The sequence below is a fragment of the Cynara cardunculus genome, assembly GCF_001531365.2.
Source record: "Cynara cardunculus var. scolymus isolate 2C chromosome LG 17, CcrdV1, whole genome shotgun sequence".
Taxonomy (NCBI): Eukaryota; Viridiplantae; Streptophyta; class Magnoliopsida; order Asterales; family Asteraceae; genus Cynara; species Cynara cardunculus.
The window spans coordinates 31876548-31898675 of NC_037544.1; the positions used below are offsets into that span (position 1 = coordinate 31876548).

Genomic DNA, 22128 nt, shown 5'->3' on the forward strand with positions numbered 1-22128 from the left:
TTTTATTCTGTCTCCGTCGATGTTATAATACGATTTTATGTGGAACTGAAAAAAACGATAATGTTTTTATTTTTCTGAATAAAATGTAAATTTGAATGTATCATAAAAGTTTGAAATAGGAATATTGATTTTAGCATCAAATATTTAAAAGTTCTTGTTTTTTGTGTAATTTCTTTAATTCAAACTTTTATTCTAATTTAATTTAGATTTAGTAATAAAGTCATTTATTTTTTGTTTAATAATATAATTATTTTATAAAGATAATATTTAGTATTTTGTTAGAATTCAATGATTATCCTAAATATATTTTAGATTTTTTATATTTAAAATGAGATATTTATCCAGTATTTGATTATGTTTATCTGCAGTTAGTTAAACGAATTTAAACATGGAGCTTCAATAAGTTGTACATACGAACAATTTACTTGTAATTTTGAATTTTAAGTAATATGAATCAATAAACACTACTTAATACATAATTTTTTTTATCAAATGGTTTATAATACATTATAGATAATATAAATTATGTTGGTCCTGGAAAAGGATAGGTCAATCGGATTCTCCAAATCGGATGGAGAATAATCAAACCAAAGATTTGATCTTCACAATTTTATATAAGCTATATCAACATCTGAAGTCTTATGAGTTACTAAGATTTGGATGTTAATTCTTTTGAGTTATATCTGATGGATGTTGTTCATTGGATATATTCGTTGCAAGACAAGTATTAAAATTTTATTTTTAAGTGTTTGGTCGGATGTTAAATGTATTATTTATAAATCCAATGGTTGAAACCAACAAATTATATTTTGCATTTTGTTTAAATTCGTTAATATATATTAATGTTAAATTTATAAAAAAAATCGAATATAATATTAGATTTATAATTTAATGAAATGATTTTTTATCAATACTAGTTAACGATCAAATTATTTATATTATTTTAATAACCAAAATCTCATTCAATAAATTATTTATACATTTTAATAAACATATTTCATCAAACATCAAAAAACATGATGTGATATAAAACAATTTATCGTTAAGAAATTATATCCTAATTTATTATACTGTTCATTATCAAATAGCAAAATCCAAAAAGTACTCATGACATTTAACAATTACCAAAAACCCAAAAGTTTCACGAGTTTCACCCATCAATATGCCGTTTTCCTATTCGTTTGAAGAACAACGTATGAAGCTAAAGATGCAAGTGAAGGAAATACTGCGACATTAATAAGAAATACCATAAATACCCTCTGAATGGGACATGCCTGACCTTGTTCGACCTGCGATAGGGGATGAAGCGCTAGCCCATACTTGCATGGGTAACTACAGACTACTAGTTTAGCCTATTCCTGATTTGTATTGTTCTACTTACAAGAAAACCACAATTCACATGTCAGTATAACTCATTTTTAAACCAGTGCTCCTTAATATCAGTCTATTAACTACCTATATACACTTATATTCACTTCATCTATAACAAATGCCATAAGAACAAGTTTTTAGACTTCAATTCTTTGTTTTTTTGATGATTGATTCACAAATGCAATGATCTTGAAAGTCATAAAAAATGGGTTTATGTTGGATTATAAACTAATAGGGTTTCATAGCAAGTGAGGGTGATTCCTCCCCTTATTTTTTTATGCATTTAAATTTTTTAATATAAAACAATAAATTAAACAATTTTCACATTGCGAAAATACGTCTTTTGTATGACTTAGCTGGCTTAATCTTACGTCATTTTTTCCACTTCATCAAATTGGGTAAAATTTTGCGGTAGATGTATCACATAGTTAAGCATTAAGATCGTGATGAAAAATACGGATTTCTTTGCAACGGAATCAAAATAAATAGTATGTGTTTTTCATACAATTATCCCATTATATCATGTTAACCATAATACGAAGATTACGTGGCAACGCTAATTTTATTATCACGCAAAATAAAGAGAAGGAAAGAATATCAATGATAATACTTCTTACAAGAAAACAATCATGAGCACGCTAAGGGTGTTAACGAGTCGAGTGAGGATTAGATTAGGAGGTTGTTAACGCTAAGAAGGCCAATGGAATTTGGTCAAAAAAATGTCATTCCATTTCCCTTGAATTATGTTGAACCATACACACCTTATGGGCCGCTTAACAAGTATTTATCAGGTCTCTTGACCTATGGGATAAACATGGCAAGGCTGAGAATCTTACTTGATAAGAGACATGCCAACAACCGAGGTTTTTGCCCGATAAATGAGAAAGAAGACTTTTACCCAATTAGCGCTTATCCATTTTGATGGTCGGAAATGTTACCTGATAAGATAAGAGAGAGTGATTACGCTTATTGATAAACACTTATCGATAAACATTTGATAAATGGCCCTTTAGAGTCTCAAGATTCTTCCATCAAGATTGTAGTTACTCAATAGTCTCACTCACTCTATCAGTTAATCAAGACCCTTCAAAAGTCACATAACATGATAGCAGTCTTGTAAAAGGCTCATCACGGCAGCCGTCACGACTCTCTATGATTCAAGGCTCGTGTGTGATGCCATGTTAAGTATGTGGCATGACGTGGTTCAATATACTGTTTTTGTAACACGATTTTTTGATTTTTTTTCCCATTTTCAGTATCGTCATTTCAAGTTTTTTTTAAGTAAATAACCTAATTTCAATTGCTTAATATTATTGATTCATTGAGTAATAGTAGAAAGCATAGGGTTGAATTGTAACACCCCAAAATTGGGACTACAAAATTCCATAAATAAAGATAAAAATAGCAGTTTAATATATCAAGATACGAGCTTGTCCAAAAAAGGGAATAACTTACACCAGTTAAGTTACAATTTGTAAATGAATTGATTTGAGGTTAACAACCTCCTAATCTAATCCTCAAAGAATTATTATAGTCGGTTGTCATCCCAAACCCTCAAAAGGTTAAACACTGCCTAATTCCCCAAAATTGCTCTCCAGGATCACTCTACAAGCCAATCAAACTTTCTTGGTGGCTACGCCACTAGAACCTGCGATACATGCCGACACAAACAAGTGTTAGTCAAAAAGCCTAATGAGCATAAACAAAGCATAACGTTAGTTGAGATCTTTTAAAAACATTTATTTGGAATCAACGGGGGAGACCCGTATCACCTTACAAGCTTCACCTTAAGAGACGGATGACCTTAGTGTCTACACTTGTAGACAACACCTCAAGGCCCGACACACTTAAGGACCACCTCCAATGCATTACCTCAAGCGGCGGAGATCCTGCTGTGTCACTAAAACAACACTTCCGGACTCAACCATCCTAATGCCTACTCAAAGGTTCATCCAAATGTACGATAGCAAATAGGGATATTCATGTGATTTAAGTACTAGAACATGTTTCATGCTCCAAAGTTAAATCAGTGGTCCAACCACTATACTCGTCATTTTTTTACAAAATATCCCCAATATGCAATGATCCAAAATTTGGTCAACAATGCCTCGAAATACATCATATAGCATTTTCCAAGTCCTTTGGTTAATCCACATGAAATCTCTTTAAACCAAGTATGATCAAGGGAAGGACAACAAATACTTAATCACAATGAGCAAGTTCATTTTATACACAAAAGCCCTAAAATGAGGGTATGATTAAATCACTTAATATTAAGTAAATACTTGAAATAAGGCTTGAAATGCAGGTAATATAAGCATTTTGACATGTATCTAGTTTTTACAAAGCATTTACACTCACTTACTAGGTTTTTAGAGAAAAACCTAGAAAACCAAGTAGCCCTAGGAATGGAGTTGGGATCTTGAAACTTGATCTCTAAGTTTTGTTTCCTTAAAAAGAAGAAAACAATAAGAAAACAATAAATGAAGTCTTAGATCTTCAACAAAATCCCACCATTAATGAAACTCTTGATTGGAAGTAAATGAGAGGAGGGATGGAGGCTTGGGGTAGGTGGAGAAAGTGCGAGATAGCAAATGAGGAGAGGGAAGAAAAAGTGAAAGAGAAAGGAGATGTAGCTCAAGAAATCCTGGTCGTTGCCTATGGGAATTTCATGTAACCAGGAGGGTTTCATGTGGCTTGGGCCCCATGTTACCTGCATTCCTCACTGATCGATGCCCTGCATAACTATCTTCAGGCGAACCTTACGCGGCCTAACCCGTATTCCGGCCCCGTTTCACACTGTTGGTGAAGTCCCTCGACATATGTAGCCTGTCAAAATAGAGGGTAAAAGTGAATTCCTTGCGGTCTCACCCGCACCAGACTCGCCAATGCTTACAATACAACGCCTTAGATGGCCTTGTCGCAGCTTTGACCGCATGGCAGCCGCCTGACATCTCCTCCAATTCTCACTTGAGTTTTCTTTTGGCAAAGAAACCTTATAACTTAAGTGAATAAAAATATGAACATCTTGCTATGGAGTTATTCACTTACAATTTTTCAAGTGTTAATTCTGGGGAGAATAAGAGTTATGGTGAGAATAAAACTTTCATATACCTTCATCTATCTTCAACTATCTTTATTTACCAATTTTTATCATCATGATCGGAATTTTAACAAATTCGTGCATATGAAAGTGAGTAAATTTATGTAAAAATTCATGAAATTGACTTAAAAGTAAAGATGAAGATAGTTGAATATAGCTGAAAGTAGATGAATGTAGTTCAAGATATTGAAGATAGTTGAAGGAATATGAAATTATATTAAAAAGTCAACTCATCTTAAGGCTTAGAAGTGTTCCTACAATTCTCACCATAATCGTTATTCTCACACGATCCTACATTGAAAGCATTTGTGTGTGTATGTGTATACATATAATATACAGATTTGTTATCATAAGTCATGTCTTGAAAATGTCGTTGCCTCATCTTGGTTCCTAAGCTTTTAAGGTTTGATTTATCAAATGTGTTTGACTATAGTAAAAATGAGTTATTGTGTTTTCATAAAATGAGAATGTTCTCGTTTAAACCTTTCCCTATAGTACATACATATATGCATATACATACACATACACACATATATAGGGGGCCATTTTTTAAGAACTTGACAATTTATGAACTGTGAGATCCATTTTAAGCCACCAAATTATATTAAATTGGGAGGTTAGTAATTTTTATAATTTTGAATCACAAAATTAAATAAAGGGTATTATGGGTATTTGTAGATTTCATCTCTCCTCTCTCTTACATCGCCAACACCTTTGACCACCAACATCACATTCGACATTGTGAATTTTGTGACCACATTATGAACACCAAGGTAGTGTTTGGTACACAGACTGGATGAGATTGGACAGAACGGGACGGGACTGGACGAGACAGGACAGGACTAATTGTCTGTCCTATGTTTGGTACGACTAGGACTGGACAGGATAAAACTGTTGAAATGACTATAGTACTCGTAAATGTTGTTCAATGTTACTTTACATCATATAATAATTGAAAATGACAACAAATCAACCAAAATATATTTAAATTATCTAATCTATGATATCAATACTTTTTTTAACATTCCAAGACCACATGCAAATAACATTTGTCATACCACAAATTCTAAATATGTATATAATTTAAAAAGTTTAAACACAACAATTGTAAATAACATTTGTCACGACATCATCAAAAGTTATTCCAATACCACATGTCAAATGTACCAAAAATATCACAAAAGAACAATTGTTTTCATCATCTTCTAAAATATGTCAAATGTACCAAAAACCAAACAAAGCAACAATTATTTTCACCATCTTCTAAGACATATTACTTGTCTTCATCGTAAATTGACTTCACAAATTCTATTTTCATATAATCATCCAAACTCTTCCAAAAACGATATTGGGATGGTTTGTCCCCAAAGTACTTACCTATTCGAATGATTTCCATCAAACCAAGCCTAAGTCGTGTCAACTCATCTCTCAAGCCATCCATTTCGGGTGTATAATCCGAGATTATCGAAACCAACTCATCTCTCAAGTTATCCATTTCGGGTATTTGAAGGACTTGGAAAGGAAGGAACACCAAATTCAGCTGTAAAATTTTCATTGTTTTCCATATTCATATTCTCTAGTTCGTCTGTAGCTCCTGTTGCTCCAGATCAGCAAATCTGCACCGATCTCCGCACCCTGGGCTGCGCTGAAAGTTTGACTGCGGCGGGATAGTTTAATAGGTCGTTCCTACCACATATTTGGTACATGCTCTTCAGTATAATCAATCGCTGCATGACATCTACGCACATAGGAATGGACAAATGTAACATATCAGTCTTGAACATGTTCTATGGGATTGCGTTCAACCTGCACTACGACTACGCAGTCTTGATTTGGAAGGAACTGGTTGAAGTGGTGCACAACAAGTCTAACAATAAAGCTCAGAAGTTCGTGTTGTTTCAGATATTCCTTCAAATCATCATGAGCCTGATGTGGTCGAACAATTAGATCCCAAAACGCCCACCTGAAGAAGGACTGAAGTTTGTTATGCACTTCATCAAGCTGTCCAATCGAGAGTTCGAACAGATCCTCCTGATATTCGTTGATCTTATTACCTACACAGACCAGAGTGCACCATGTGTGGTAGCAAACAGAGAGTCTCATGGTCTAATGGTCCAGCCAGAACCAGTTAGATCTCCCCAAGGACCAATCCTAAGGTAGGTGCGGAGGTAGGTCTAGGAAGTGAACATATTGAAAAATACATTGAGAGGGGATTAGGAGATAGGGGTGCCTCTAGTTCTGTATCTAACTCTTCGGACAACGAAGATGATTCATCGGATGATGGAGATCCAATTACCATTGTCTCTGCATCTTCATCAGCGGGAAGTGAATCAACCGAAGGCACATCAGACGATGACGATACGCCCGACGATGTTGATCGCTTACCAAGTCATATCGTAGCATTGTCAGAGATAATGTAGTCGAGTTCTGACGAAGTAATGATCCATGATACTGATGTCATGGATCTAGATCAAATCGTTACATCAACTATCGGAGATATAAGGAGGAATGAGGGTGCTGAAGTTGAAAATGTTGAGAGAGTATGTGAAGGGACGGAGAGTGAGAGTCGGTCGAAAAACCATCAGGACCGTTCCTAACCTATTATAAGCCAGGTTCCTACATCTACTATTGGGTCTCATTTGTTCAAATCCGATATTAAACAGGTCGTAGGGGACCCAACTACGCAATTGCACACCCCTCCCATCCACTCTAACACCTCTCAACAGGTCTTAGATTCAATTACGCATGGGGATTCAACACATACGCTATTCACCTCTCACTCTAGGAGTGTGAATATTGAAACTAGTAGACCACTGCCCCAGTCTACGCATTCATTTCTGAGCACATCAAGTATAGAGCCTAATACACTTATTAGGACACAAACATCTGGAGCATTTGTTGCTCATACTGTTGTTTTCTTCATGAACATGTCGGAACATCCCAAGTGGTATCTTCCACAGATACTCCACGAGGACAGGGTGAAAATCCTACCAGTGTTTCATCTTTGCCAACACTAAACGTAGGTCACACAATTGATTCAATCGTCGTGTTAACAGGAAGGCTAAGTGCCCCTGGTGGTCATTTACCCAAAACTGCAACCCAGATGCTGGCTAGAACCCTTGTTGTTGTTCAATCGTCAATACATAATCAACTGAGGAGACTACTGAAGGGAAAATCAGTCATGGAGCATGTGAATCCGACTCCATAACCATAGAATCAACCTACTCTCAAGCCGAGACAACCAACTAAATGTTCCATTGAAGAACTAAAGTCTCTATGCCAAGTTGTTGTTTGAGGCAGATGAAAGAGGATAGGTAGAAGCTGACCTCATTGGCATGCTCAGGATGCAAACATAACCTGACTATTTCATGAGACTGGATTTCCACACATTTCAAGATGAGGTCTGAAGCAGTTTTCGAAGTCTATCTATGCAGATCAACTCAGTAGCGAAAACGATCCAGTCATCATTCTAGGCCATGCCCGGGAAGATCCAGATCCTTCAGGACACTTGTAAGAGTCAGGCCAGTGTTTCCAAATGCAGATATGATGATGGGGACGACGACCCCAATCATCGTAAAGGGGAGAAGAGATAGCGAACCACATGCCCTGACGTTTCCCGTCAAATCCAAAGACAAACCTCTAGTGCTAAATCGTCACATCCTCAAGGTCAAAGTTAACAATCCACTGAAGCGGTCGAAGTGGAACCAGAGCCAATGGTTGAAAAGTCGGAGGCTATTGAAGATCAAAGAGCTGAAACTACAACTGCTGCTGTTGAGGTCCCAGGCACCGTTATAGACTTAGCATTTGATGAAGAGGGCCCTCAGCCGCAGCATATTATAAAAGAAATCGTCAACTTCTTCGCGTTCTCTGACGATGAAATGCTCGAAGAAGGGGATTCGACCACATCAATGATCTCAAAGAAGCCTTACCAGAATCGCCACCAAGAGATCAGTCGATTCCCCAACAACCAACTAGTTAGAGAACCTAGGGTCAGAGTGCTCCAGCAGTGACTCAAGTACAAAGGTGGTAGAGAACAAGGATCAGGGTCCCGTTCCTTAACGATATCGAGTTCAAAGTATTTGTCAGAAGAATTGTTGGATTGGATCCGCTTCGAGTTCTCTGAATCACTCATCTCAACAGCATTCAGGTCATCGAATACATGCATATGCTCAAGGCTAGGGCTTAACCGCTAGAGATGGTCAAAACAAGGCACAAAATAGTGGGCATAAAGAATATATATACTAAAAACTCATGAACGTTTCCCAGTTTTCACCATTCTGAGAACTGATGCAAAAAAATGGAAGTTCTCGAAAGCTGACTTCAGGCACTTATCCTTTGAAGATTCAAGACCATGTACATGGGCATCCATAACTGGACTATCAAACCAGAAGATGTGCAAATAGATATAGAAGCTACAAGCACTTCATGCTCCGTCAGATAATGCTCGGGTACGTGACTGACCTGCAAATGGGAATCGAAAGTAAAAAACTGAAGATAAACCTGATGAAGCCGAATCAGAGTCTTGAAGACATATAGTCCCTATCTTTGTTCCTGATCTTAGAGCAGCCTGAGTTTGGGATAGTGTACTCCAACAACATCGGAGAGAAGAAGTTCATGAGGTTCAATGAGCAACCAACTTATTTTGACGAAACCACAAAGCTTATCAAACTGAAGTTAGCAAGCAAGCTGGATCTGGAAAGAAGAGGCCTTGATAAGCTCAACCCTCATGACCAAAACCTGATGGTGAATCCTCTTGATCTTATTGACAAAAAGCTGGAGTATCGGAGGATACTGAGAAGGTTCGAGACATACTTTGGCCACCGCCTGAGAAGACGAAGTTTGTTTAAAGCTGCTTTATTACAAAAAAGGGAGAATGTTAGTTATTTAATTTTGTTTGTTATAAAGTAGAAGGATTTATTGTGTAAATATCGTCAAGGTATTTATAGTTTCCCTATTTTCTAGAATAGGTTATTTGTTTCATTTCCAATCATTAGACAATCAATGTAAGCCCGACTTTGGCAAAGTATTCTGTAATCAATCATTTGAATCAATAGACAACCAAATTATTGATCATTGAAGTGTTATCATTGAATTATTTGTTCTTATAATCATTATGGGTAAACAACAGATGTATATAGTAAGGACCAAGAATCTTACCCGGTAAATGATGGTGATGACTCTTACCATGGTTAGCGCTTATAAGGTAAATTGTTGCATACGATGTCTTTTTAGTGAACTAAAATCTTACCGGTTAAGTAAGTGATTATGTTGAATTTTACCGGTAAGTGCTTACCGAGTAAGTGTTTGGTAATGGCCCTTTATTCTAGAATATTGAAAAGTAATAATTTGTAACATCTCATTAAATGTCATAAAAGTAACTTACATATAAAAAATTACAACATCTCATTAAATACTATAAAAGTTACTTACACATAAAAATTATCTATTTACGCCTCATCATTAAATCAAAATTTTGAAATAATCTTTACTAAAGAATGAATCTTATTGTTGTAATAAGTTCACAAAGTTAATAACATATTCTTGATAAATAAAAAATCATACACTCGTTCTCTCTCTCTCTCTCTCTATATATATATATATATATATATATATCCATAACAATGTATCATCACTGATCATCATCAATATAATTAAAGAAGAATCAAGAGTGATGAAATGGCACTGAAATATTGTATTGGTATTAAATTTGATGATCCTAATAATGAGAAGATGATATATTGGAAGAAGATATGTAGATGAGATGAGGATGTTTCCACTCTCTCATGGTCATGTGATCGATTGGTATTTTTGGTAACTAAAAACATTAATAACTTTAAACTACATTTTATTTTATTATTAGTAAATTAAAATAAGGAGTTATGTTTCATCATACTAATTCATTTTTATTTATAAAAATACTAATACTAGAAATAAATATTGATGCTTGAAGGCAATCCGCATAAGTCTCATTCTATGGACCATTTCTTCATCTTCATTCTTGTTACCATCTTCATTCTTCCTTTTTTTTCTTTTTCTCTCTCTAAAATCTCTCTCTCTATCTCTCCCTGGCATCTTTATCTTTCTCTTTCTCCCTTTGATCTTTGTTTCATGCCCATATTAATCCATTCCATCTTCAAGTTTTTTGTACCTTTTACCAGTTGCCATCATTGTCCATTTTCCCTTGCACCTCCGGTGGGCGCGCACTCGTCGTGCGCCCACCACTGCCGCCAACCTCCGTCGTTGTCATGATGCCGGACCACCCCTCTAGCCTTTTTCAACTTCTCCTCTTTATCTCCATCCTCCACCTTGTAAATAGTTCCGATAACGACACCCTTCTCGACTTCAAGAATTCTCTCATTAATGGAGATAAGTTAACCACCTGGAACCCATTAACCACCCCATGTGACGGAAATACACCCAACTGGGATGGTCTTCTTTGTGCCAACGACACCGTTTGGGGGATACGACTCGAAGGAAAGGAGCTCGGCCGTACCATTGATACCAAAATCTTGACCAAACTGCCATCTTTGTTGACGATAAGCTTCCAAAACAATAGCTTTGAAGGTGGATTTCCGGAGTTCAAAAGGCTACGTGGATTGAGAAGTATTTTCTTGACGGCCAATAGGTTTTCCGGTGAGATTCCAGCGAATGCTTTTGATGGGATGAAAAGGCTTAAGAAGCTTTATTTGGCAAACAACAAGTTCCATGGTAAAATCCCTGCGTCGCTAACCACATTGCCGAAGCTAAGAGATTTGTTGCTGGAGAACAACCGATTTGAGGGTGAAATACCTATGTTTGTGAAAGATAATTTGACGATCGTAAACTTTACAAACAATAATTTACGTGGTCCTATCCCGAAACGGCTTCAGGAATTCCCCGCGAGCCAATTTTCCGGTGAGTCTTGGGTCATTTCTCTCGATCTTTGATGCAAGAACAACAACCATTCTAACAAAATTGGGTCTACAGTATCCTAATAACCCGTTTTACATACAGGATTTAGGTTTTTGGGACGCTTTTAAAATAAAGCTTTCTATTGATTTTTTTATACGACATTACAAAAGAGCTCCGATAAACTTATTACAACACTTTTATATATGACGCATTGAAATCCTAGGATCTCGATCCATTTAATTCATTCAAGCATGAATGCCTTTTGACAATAGGTAATGGCGAGCTTTGTGGAGCACCACTGGGAACACAATGCAAGGTGGCGACCTCCACTCCCGACTCCTCTTCCACCTCTCCCTCCACCTCCGCCACCAGCGGCAACAACACCTCCACCACCACAACCATCATAACAGTATTGGTGGTTGTTGCAGCGGTGGTGGCAATCGCAGCGGCTTTCATCATCCTCCAACAATTCGGCCCATCTTCCACAAATTGTCTTCAAGTTTCAGCCTGCAAGAAGGGACCTTCATCTGAACATAACGAAATGGAGCAAGGTTGTGCCACGGCCACAGCCGTGGTCAAAAAGGCTGATGCGTTGACTTTCTTAAGAGACGATGTAGAGAAGTTCAACCTGGCAGAGTTGTTGAAGGCGTCGGCGGTGATCCTAGGTGGTGGGGCGTTTGGATCAAGTTATAAGGCTGTTCTCAGCCGCCAGAGAGTGGTGGTCGTGAAGAAGTTCGAGCAAATGAATAACGTCACAAAAGATGAGTTCGTTAATCATATGCAACGGTTAGGCAAGTTGGATCACCCGAATGTGCTACCCGTTATCGCATTTTACTATCGGAGAGAAGAGAAACTCTTTGTCGTGGACTATGTCGAAAACATCAGCTTGGCCGTTCATCTTCACGGTATGCTAGTTATTTTATGACGTCCCAAGCCCAAAGCTTGATGTTTGATTATAAGTCCTTTTAAGTTATAAGTTGTCCATAACGTTTTATCATGGTTTTAAGTTGATTTTGAAGTTATTAGTATTTGGGCTTTCTAAACATCATAATCACATGCTACAACAGAATCGATTTATAGTATGTCAAATATGTCCAAATGTCCTAATAAACTGTTTTTTTTTATTTTAAGTTTATAGAACAAAACGATTGACACCAATCTAGCAGAAGTCAAAACCCATAAAGCCAAATTTGTTGTAGTGACATATCTGATGTTCTCGGGGAGCTAATTTGTAATCAAAAACGTTTCAGGAAACCGATCTAGCGGAAGTCAAAGCCTGGATTGGCCTACTCGGCTAAAGATCGTGAAAGGAATAGCAAGAGGGCTTATACACCTTTATAACGAGCTTCCAAGCCTTATCGCGCCTCATGGTCACCTCAAGTCATCAAACGTTTTACTGAACCGAGAGTTTGAGCCACTCCTCACTGACTATGGACTCGTTCCTATAACCAACCATGAACAGGCACGACAAGTCATGATCGCTTTCAAATCACCCGAGTACAAGAAACAGGGACGCATCACAAAGAAGACAGATGTATGGAGTCTTGGGGTGATGATTATCGAGATCATGACGGGGAAGTTATTGGCGAACTCGTTCAACCAAGGCAAAGGCGGTGACACCGAGCTAGCAGACTTTGTAGACTCGATGATGAAGGAGGAGGAGCTCACAACTGATGTGTTCGATAAAGAAATGGGAGAGTTTGATAAAGGTAACGAAGAGGAGATGGTGAAGTTGTTGAAGATCGGATTGAGTTGTTGCGAACCCGATGTAGACAAGAGATGGGATATCAAAGAAGTTGTTGATATTATCGAGAACGTGAAAGAGAAAAACGACGATGGAGACACCATGAACGACGATGATCGACAACAACGATGACATCGAGAATGATGAACGAGGTTAAAAATTGCAGGTTAGATTCATTTTAGTAGGGTAAAATGTCGGTTTCAGGGGCTTAGGACGTCCGTGAAGGTATTTTTGAGAATATTGTAGGAGAAACAAGAAAGGTTGTGTAATCGTAGTGAGGAAAAGTAGGGGGTGTTCGGTCCGACGTAATGTTTTTAGAGATTTGAAATTGGAAGGATTTGAAATGTTCGGTGTGAGTGGTTTGTAGAATTTAGAATGGAATTGAATTTCATTCTTTATAGATAATTTATAAAAATTATAGGAATAATTTAAATTATCTTTTATTAATTGATTATTACAAAAAGAATTTTATAAAAAGGAATAATCTAAATTACCTTTTATTAATTGATTGTTACAAACAGAATGTATTTTAAAACATTATTACAAACAAATCTTATGAAATATCTGGATTTCTACATCCAATATTTGTGGGATCTTAATTTGGAACTTTCCAAGAGATTGGATTGAAAACATTAAATCATCCAAACAGTTGATGTCATAACGATCTCGACAATATGTAGCTAAATAACATCCCAATCTTACTACATTTAATACCAGAAACAAACATACATAGCGGAAGTCTTCAAAAACTAAAATTTAACATTGAATGTTTTATTCTTACTAGTTTTTCCCAACTTGTTTTTGAAGTGTATAATATTTATATATGAGAAATAGAACAAATAAACCCACACACCCTCCTCACCTTTGGTGAGGTTTGAACCCCTGCCTTCCTAGGAAGTCAAAGACTCACATATCGCTAGGCCAAAAGCCATTTGGTTAGTTTTTCTCAACTTGTACTTTAAAAAACTGAAACAATTGAAATCATAAAGATTTGTCTATTACTCGCTAAAGCTCATCTTCTCTCTTGAATGACACTAATAAGCTCATAAGTTGCACACATAACATGTTATACCGGTACTGAAACGTACATACATACATAACCTATATATAATGTGAATTTTGTAACCGAGTGTATGGTGAGGAACCCTTGATATGATAATATTAACACTATACAAAGACGACATTTGCAATATATACTAGTACTTACTGACAATAGGTTTCTATTCATTTTTTAAACTGAATCAATGTCTCGGTCTGTATTCCCAAAATTACTGTTTTCATGACTAACGTAGTTGATATATCAAATTATTTTAAGTGGTGCTATAACCGATTAAAAACATGTAATAAATAGCATGTAAAGCATACTCAGAAATGTATCCAGTTTTGTAAATCACATGAAAACTCACATGATTGGGTAGGGTTTGAAACCCGAGTTGATAGTGAATTGGTACCATCACCTACACATATAGACTACTCTACCCTTTGGAGTAAATGACAAATCTGCATACATCTTACCTGCAAGACTCTATTTTTGAGTGATATGATATATATTCTGATTTTGGGGATTTAGAATCCATCTCAACCTGTTATGGTTGAAGATGCCCCAATACATAAGCTCTCCATTCAAGATGGTATTGTCATCATTAATTCTGCATTGTGAAAGGATTTAACGTTTTAATTAACATGAATAGAATAAATTTAGCAATCGTTATATATATCTTTGATTTTTTTTTTTTTTTGTTCCACTTGTATTGGTAGGACAAAAATAAAATGTATTCTTGGCTCACTCAATCTTGTCATGTCCCAGTTCATGTCACGTCAAACGTGAATAATAAGTTTTGTTTTATCATGTCTCGTCGTGTACCGAGTACCAAATGCACGATTTTTAGCTTTTCTTCATCTTCAAACCAAACACACATACTGAAGCCTTGTCTTTCAATCTTGTACAAATAACAAAAATTTCAATAGATTTTCTCTCTTTTACTTTATGTTGGGATTGTTGGTTCAATGTTTGTGCAACTGAGTCCGGTCCAAACTACCACGTCTCAAGAGGATCATGTGAAATGTAAATCAGGCACACAACAACCCGCTATGTGGCTAGGCAGGCTAGCTTAAGAGCCCAGTACCTGGTTGGCGGATCGTCCATTACTCTAACGTCTAACCAGATCAAGGTCGGGTTACGAAACTCCTTAGGCCAAATTAGGCCCATCTCCGCCGAGTAGTCCACACCACAAATTGCTTTAAGACTTGGACCACAACCCAGACCACAAGAGAAGTCGTCAAGGTACAGCCCAAGTAGCCGTTTGGGGTCACCAACCGAGACGTGTCGTGTTTACTTTATTCCATTTACTTTGACCCTTGAGTTTAATTTGTTTAGTGTTATTCCTATTATTCATTCGCTTGATCGTTGGGACTCAAGCCGGGTATTAGCAGTATCAACAAGGAGCCCAATCCCCAAAGGAACCATAACTCCCACCTATAGTTGCTAGACTTGAATCCTCACTTGTTTGAACAAGTATACCACCCTATAAACCAACTATGTTCCGCCCTGTTGGTTCATTGTTGTATGCGTATGCATATGCATATGTATATGTATAGGCCTAATCAAATGAGAATTGTTTAGTTTATGGTAACAATGAGATCCAATTTAAACCAACCATTTAGGATAATTAGTATGATTTCTTAAAATAAGTAGAATGGTAAATTAGTAAATTGTATTGAGTATTCAATTTACTTTAATTGGTTTAATATTCTATTTTTGAATTCAAGTAGCTAACTCTCTTTATTTCACAAGCAAATCAACGACTTTATTCCTTCTCCCTCAACTCTTCCATTTTCTCCGATCTCGACCTTCATTTTCTCCAGTGTCAACCACCATTTCTCTGGGACCTTCCTTCTCCCTCAACTACACCTATCACAACGTCCCCTCACTGTTCATCACATGTCCTTCCTAAAGCATCGATTCCCATAAAACTCGATCAACCATGACTTGCTTTAAACCCAGATTTGCATCGTACCCAGATCAAAAAATCCATATCTGGAAAATTTACATGGTGGCGATGAAAACATCCAAATATCAAATCAAGACCTTCAACAAATCCATATCCCCATCTCATCGGCCGATGTTCACCATTCTTGTCGGCCGTTGACCAAGAAGGAGTCGATATCATATCAAGACCTTCAACGAATCCAGATCTCAATCTCAATCAAAATCGGATAAAACATCCAAATATCGAAAGTCTGATCTCTCCATCTCATTCGAAGTCAGATCTGAAAACATCCAGATATCGAAGATCTGAAAATCGAAGGTTTTGTGTGTTGAAGGTCTGGTATCACAATAGGTATTATATGATACCGCAGTTGGTATCACAGTGGTACCACAGTTGGTACTATATTAGGTATTATAATGCATCTTGTATGTATTTTGGGTATCACAACGTGGATCATTTGTATGTAATTTTTTTTAGTCTCGAAATTTGCTTGGTATATTCTAAGATATCACATTGTATGTATTTTGAGTATGATATTGTGTATCTTGTCTTTACTAGGTGCTCGAATAAAGTTTACCGGAGGCCGAAGGTAGGAGAGAGAGAGAGGAGAGATAATATTTTTAAAATACTTAAAATGCCCTTTAATTAAAATTTTAAGTCAAATTACAAAAATTATTAGTTTCCTAATTTAACCATTAATTTATTGTTGATATTAGATCTCACAGTTATCACAAATTAGTCAGTTCTCTCTTGAATGACCCTATATTTTGTTGACTAAACTACGTGTTTGCTTAAAATGCAAACCTATATATACATACATATATATATATATACATATATATATACATACATATATATATATATATATACTAGAAGAGTACTCGCACAATGCAGCGAGATACATCTCGATTTTAATGTTCTATTTTATTATTTGTCTCTGACAATGTTATAATACGATTTTATGTGTTTTTAAGAAAGCAATAATGATTTTATTTTTGAATAAAATATAAATTTGAATATATCATAAAATTTTGAAAAAACAAATATATCAATATTAATATCAAATCAACTATTTAAAAGTTCTCATTTTTTACGTAATTTCTTTAAAAAAATTTAATTAAAGTTTAATAACGAAATAATTTATTTTTGTTTTAATAATATAACATTTTATAAAGATAATAATTAAGTATTCTGTTAGAATTCAATGGTTATCCTAATTATATTTTAGATTTTTTTATATTTAAAATGAGATGTATATTTTATATTTGATTATGTTTATCTGCAGTTAGTTACACGAATTCAAATATGGAGCTTTAATAAGTTATAATTACGCACAATCTACTTGTAATCTTGAGTTATAAGTAATATACATTAATAAACAGTACTTTACGCATAAAAAGTGATTTTTAAGAGTTTTTGTCAAATATTTTATAATATAGTACAGATATATATAAGGGCCTAATCAAATGAGAACTAATTAATTTGTGTAACCGTGAGGTCAAATCTTAACCACAATATATATATATATATATATATATATATATATATATATATAGACTTGGGATCATGTGAGACCAATGGTTTTTCGTGAGACCCATAAGACCAATTCTCAACCCTTGGATTAGATCTACAATCTGAAAATCCAAATATTCATAAATGCCACGAGACTTCTCAATAATCACAAAATTGCCACCGTGCAATTTAGACCATTAGATCATTAACTTATAAAACTAATCAATGAACACAAATTGGTCTTACGAATCTCACAAAAAAACTCTTGGTCTCACGTGAACCCAACCCTATATATATATATATATATATATATATATATATATAGGGGCTCATTCAAGGAATAACTGATTAGTTTGTGGTAACTGTGAGATCCAATCTCAACCACAAATCAACGGGTAAATTAGAAAATTAATAATTATGGTAGTTTAAGTTGAAATTATAATTAGAGGGCATTTTAGGTATTTTTAAAAAACTCCTCTCTTATCTCTCATCTCTCCGACCTCCAATCTCCGGCCTCCGGTGAACATTAATCCGGCAGGTACCAAGTAATCACAAAGATACACAATGTGATACCCATTGTGATCTACTATGATACCATTGTGATACCAACTATGATACCAACTCAAACCTTAAAAACAAAGATACACAATGTGATACCCATTGTAATACACAATATGATACCCATTATGATATACTGTGATACCGATTTCACCGGAGATTGGAGGTCGGAGAGAGGAGTTTTTAAAAAAAATACCTAATATGTCCTCTAATTATAATTTTAACTCAAACTACCATAATTATTAATTTCCTAATTTATCCGTTGATTTGTGGTTGAGATTGGATCTCACAATTACCACAAACTATTCGGTTCTCATTTGATTAAGCCCATATATATATATATATTCGTTGTTGACTAAACTAGGTGTTCGCTTAAAATGCAAACCTATTCTAGTTTCTACGAATTTGTTATTGGGGTACTAGTTTTGTGGTTGACTCTTGTTTATAGCATTGATGGTGATCTAACCTGGATCACAAATGGAGTTTGGTATTTGAAGTTCTTTTATTATGAAAATGCCCCAAATAAAATCAATTTCAAAAGAAACAAAATGCAGATTTACGCTTTTGGCCCACTAATACCATTATAAGTTATAACCAACCAAGATTGATACTTTGATAGCCTCATTGTGTCTTTAAAGCCCGAAAGTTATGAATGTATTAAACTTCAGATGTCAGACTGATTGAGCCCAGGAAAGTCAAACAAGAAGTATTAGCGTCTTAGAACGATATTTAGATCCTTAACAAGAAGCAGACTTGGCCAAGAGAGTTTTGACAAAGTCCCGAATTGGCGTTATCAAGTGTTGAATGACATGTAGGGTTAAGCTAAGGTTATTCCCAAAAGGTCTATTTGCAAAAAAACCGGTCTATTAAAGGCTATGTGATAGCTTCAAACATAAAGCTAACCTGCATAAACGAATCAAAAGTGCCTATAAGTATCCGAATACTACTATAATGCAAACACAAAAACGAATCTATCGTATGTGCATAGTTATATATGAGCCAACGATCATCTAAGCTAGTTGTTGACAGTTGTTTGTTAGCTGAAAAACTAGCTATTGGTTAATAAGCTAGCTGATAGCCAATAAACTAGTCACATTTGGTAAAAACTAACTCATAAGCTATGATAATGTAAAATGACCTAAAAGAAAATTATTAAAGCACATTTATGTAAAATATAAGAGGCATAGTTAGAAAAAAGTGAAAATAAACTCCAATATACTATTTGAAATAGTTTTTTCAAAAAGCTAGCATATAGCGTACCAAATGGAGCTTTTTCAATAAGCTCAAAAAATAAGTTATCTTATGATTACCAATCATTACCTTATATTTTAAAATGACCATCTGTAACCTAGCAGATAAAGTACATTACATAGCTCTTTATCCCTCCAGCCTAGAAGGAAAGATCATGCTTTTACTTTGGAGTGTCATGATGGGTTCAATATATGGGAGGCAACATAGTATGAGCATTTTATTAAACATTTACTCCGAGTATCAAAGCCAGCAACCTATGACTCCTGTAGTGAAGGAAGGTTATACAGGCTACAAGATATGGTTCAAACACAAACCTTACGGGTACAAGAGCTAAACACACATAAAGTATCAGCCTTTTTGGCCTAAAGTACTTAAAACTTGCCGCTCGAATGACTGATAAATCAAACCAAACCAAAATGAGACCCATCTATCCCATCCGGAGGTGGGTCTGGGAGGGTAAATATATATAGACTTGACCTCTACCCTAAAGAGTACAACACTGACCGATATGTTGTTAATAATAAACACAGAACAAAACCCACAACACCTACAAAAAATTTTGTCCAATGCTTAACAATGAGAACATGCAATTTATTACCATGTTCCAAATTCCTTTTTGAAGGTACAGAATCAAGCATGTTACTATAGTGCACTGAGGCACATATTTGGTGTGTGGTTTAATGATTTGAAACTAAGCATGCATAATAATGTTCATCTAATTAGCAGCTTCAAGAATGATCATAATCAGCTCAGCTCAACTGTCCTAAACCAATTGAAGCAGGCTAACTTCAAGGCAGGCAGGACCATCTGGTTGAACTCGGGTTTGGCTAGTTTAAACCATCAGCGGCTTACACGAGCTGGAGTTTGGAGAGGCTCAATGGAAGCTAAGGGGTTTACTTGGTATGAGAATGCAAGTTGCCACAAGTCCAAGACAGCCTTCTTTACAAACAAGACCTGTCCCTTTAGAATACTGCAGTGCCAAATACTTTTTCGATCAAATACCATTACATACTTGAACCAATTTTTAAATATCATTTTAGTGTTACTTGAATTTGGTACACAGACAAGACAGGAGGGAACTGAACTGGATAGGATTAGACATGCGAGAGTGAGGTGGCAGGCGAAACAATTGTTGAAGGTTTTAGAGTTTAATTTAATATGAGTAATTTAATAATTTATCAATCTTGTCTCATCTCCCTGGCTTTGGTGCATTTTTGTCCCACTCAGTCCTGTCTTGTCCAGTCCAATCCAATGTAGCGCCAAACATAGGAAACAATTTTTTGTCCTGCCCGGGTACCAAAAACACCATGAATTTTGCCATTTAAGTTATAGCTTTATGGAGACCAGTGAAGAAATCAAATATTCTTACCTTGTTATTGAATGTTTCTTCCTCCGCATAAAATAAAAAGTGAGAAGCATCAAAGCTGTCAGAAGGATACTTCCATTTGATATTGCAAACTTGATGCTACCGAACTTTACATTGAGAGTGCGGAACCACCAAAAGGTAGGAACATGCTGTGCGGAATATCTTAAAATTGCTTCTTTTGCAGTATCCTTCCCATCAGGTTGTTTCCCGGGAGTCTTTGATGATCCCTCAAATGGCGTTTGTTTTTTGTTAGAAACAGAAGAGGTTACATTCCCATCTCTTAGCAAATCTGATGTGGAGGACTGAGATCCAGTGGCATTAGATGAGTACATGGACTGTAAACGCCGTAAATATTCCTAAAAAGGAAACCACAGGCAGGAGAACTTTGTAAAGGGCAGGGAATATAATGGAAAAACTAATACAAACCACTATCCATTTAAGTGCAGATAATGTCATAGTACCAGATGAACATCTTTTAGAATCTTACTTCTGAAGTGACAAGTTAATCTGAGGTACAACTCAAAGACGATTATAATATGAAAACTGGGAATTGTCAAGAAAGGTATTGCTAATGACATTTTTGTCACTGATTAGGCTTGACCAGAGTGTATGGGGATAAGAGCTGTAAGATTTCCAGGATTATCATTAAGAATTACCCGGATACTCCTTTCACTGCCAAGAATTGCCCCACAATGCCCAAATCAAGGAACTATATTAAACCATCTATTCAGTAGGAAAATGATATCACAAAAAATTCCTTCTATCTGTTCTACTGAGCATTCAACACTATCCACAAGAATACATGATGATGGTTAAGGGAGGACCCAGAGCCTGAATTGTTACATTAAAACCAACTTGGAAAAAGGTACAAAAGAGAATAAACCTCACTTAATATGAGAGCAAAATCAGATTTATATCTTCTATACACATGAAAAAAAGGAAGTTAACTCATTTATTTGGGTAAAAGGTGGGAATTGAACCTCCACAGTAGATTCACAATCCGCTACCTCTCTCTCACGTGGCTACATTCACCCCGCCACAATTACTAACATAAGAGAAAAACCTGCTTCTCTAGTAGGCATGGTTCAGCAAAATTTTCAATATAATGGCATGATGATACGCACCTTGGCCAACCGGGTCAGATACTGTCCCGCTTTGGGTTAACCCGCACGGCTTTACAAAACGCGTCTTACCAGTTAGGCCAAGGAGTACTATATGAATCCAGCATCTCCTCTGCGAAGGTGCGGTGTGGGACAAGGAGTACCAATACAACCCCCCATAAGGAACGTATCAATACTCCCCTCTTGGAGACCATTCGTCCACGAATGGTGGTCCGAAGAGT

General features: G+C 36.0%; 2 protein-coding genes across 3 annotated transcripts in view; one reads left to right on the forward strand and one right to left on the reverse strand.

Annotated features, from left to right (window-relative positions):
* The first annotated feature begins 10722 nt into the window (after positions 1-10722).
* Positions 10723-13241, forward strand: LOC112499988 (pollen receptor-like kinase 4). Its single transcript, XM_025103247.1, has 3 exons — positions 10723-11368; positions 11638-12270; positions 12616-13241. The coding sequence occupies exons 1-3, from the start codon at positions 10723-10725 to the stop codon at positions 13239-13241; spliced, it is 1905 nt and encodes a 634-aa protein (XP_024959015.1).
* A 6547-nt stretch (positions 13242-19788) lies between these two features.
* The window catches only part of LOC112500748 (protein APEM9), an 8769-nt gene continuing 6429 nt past the window's right edge, over positions 19789-22128 (reverse strand). Inside the window, exons 5-6 of one of the 2 annotated variants that reach the window (XM_025104319.1) lie at positions 20790-21142; positions 19789-20390 (exon numbers count right to left, since the gene is read on the reverse strand). In XM_025104319.1, coding sequence (XP_024960087.1) covers positions 20261-20390; positions 20790-21142 — 483 coding nt within the window. In that variant the 3' untranslated portion in view covers positions 19789-20260. The other variant, XM_025104320.1, reaches the window with a different exon arrangement.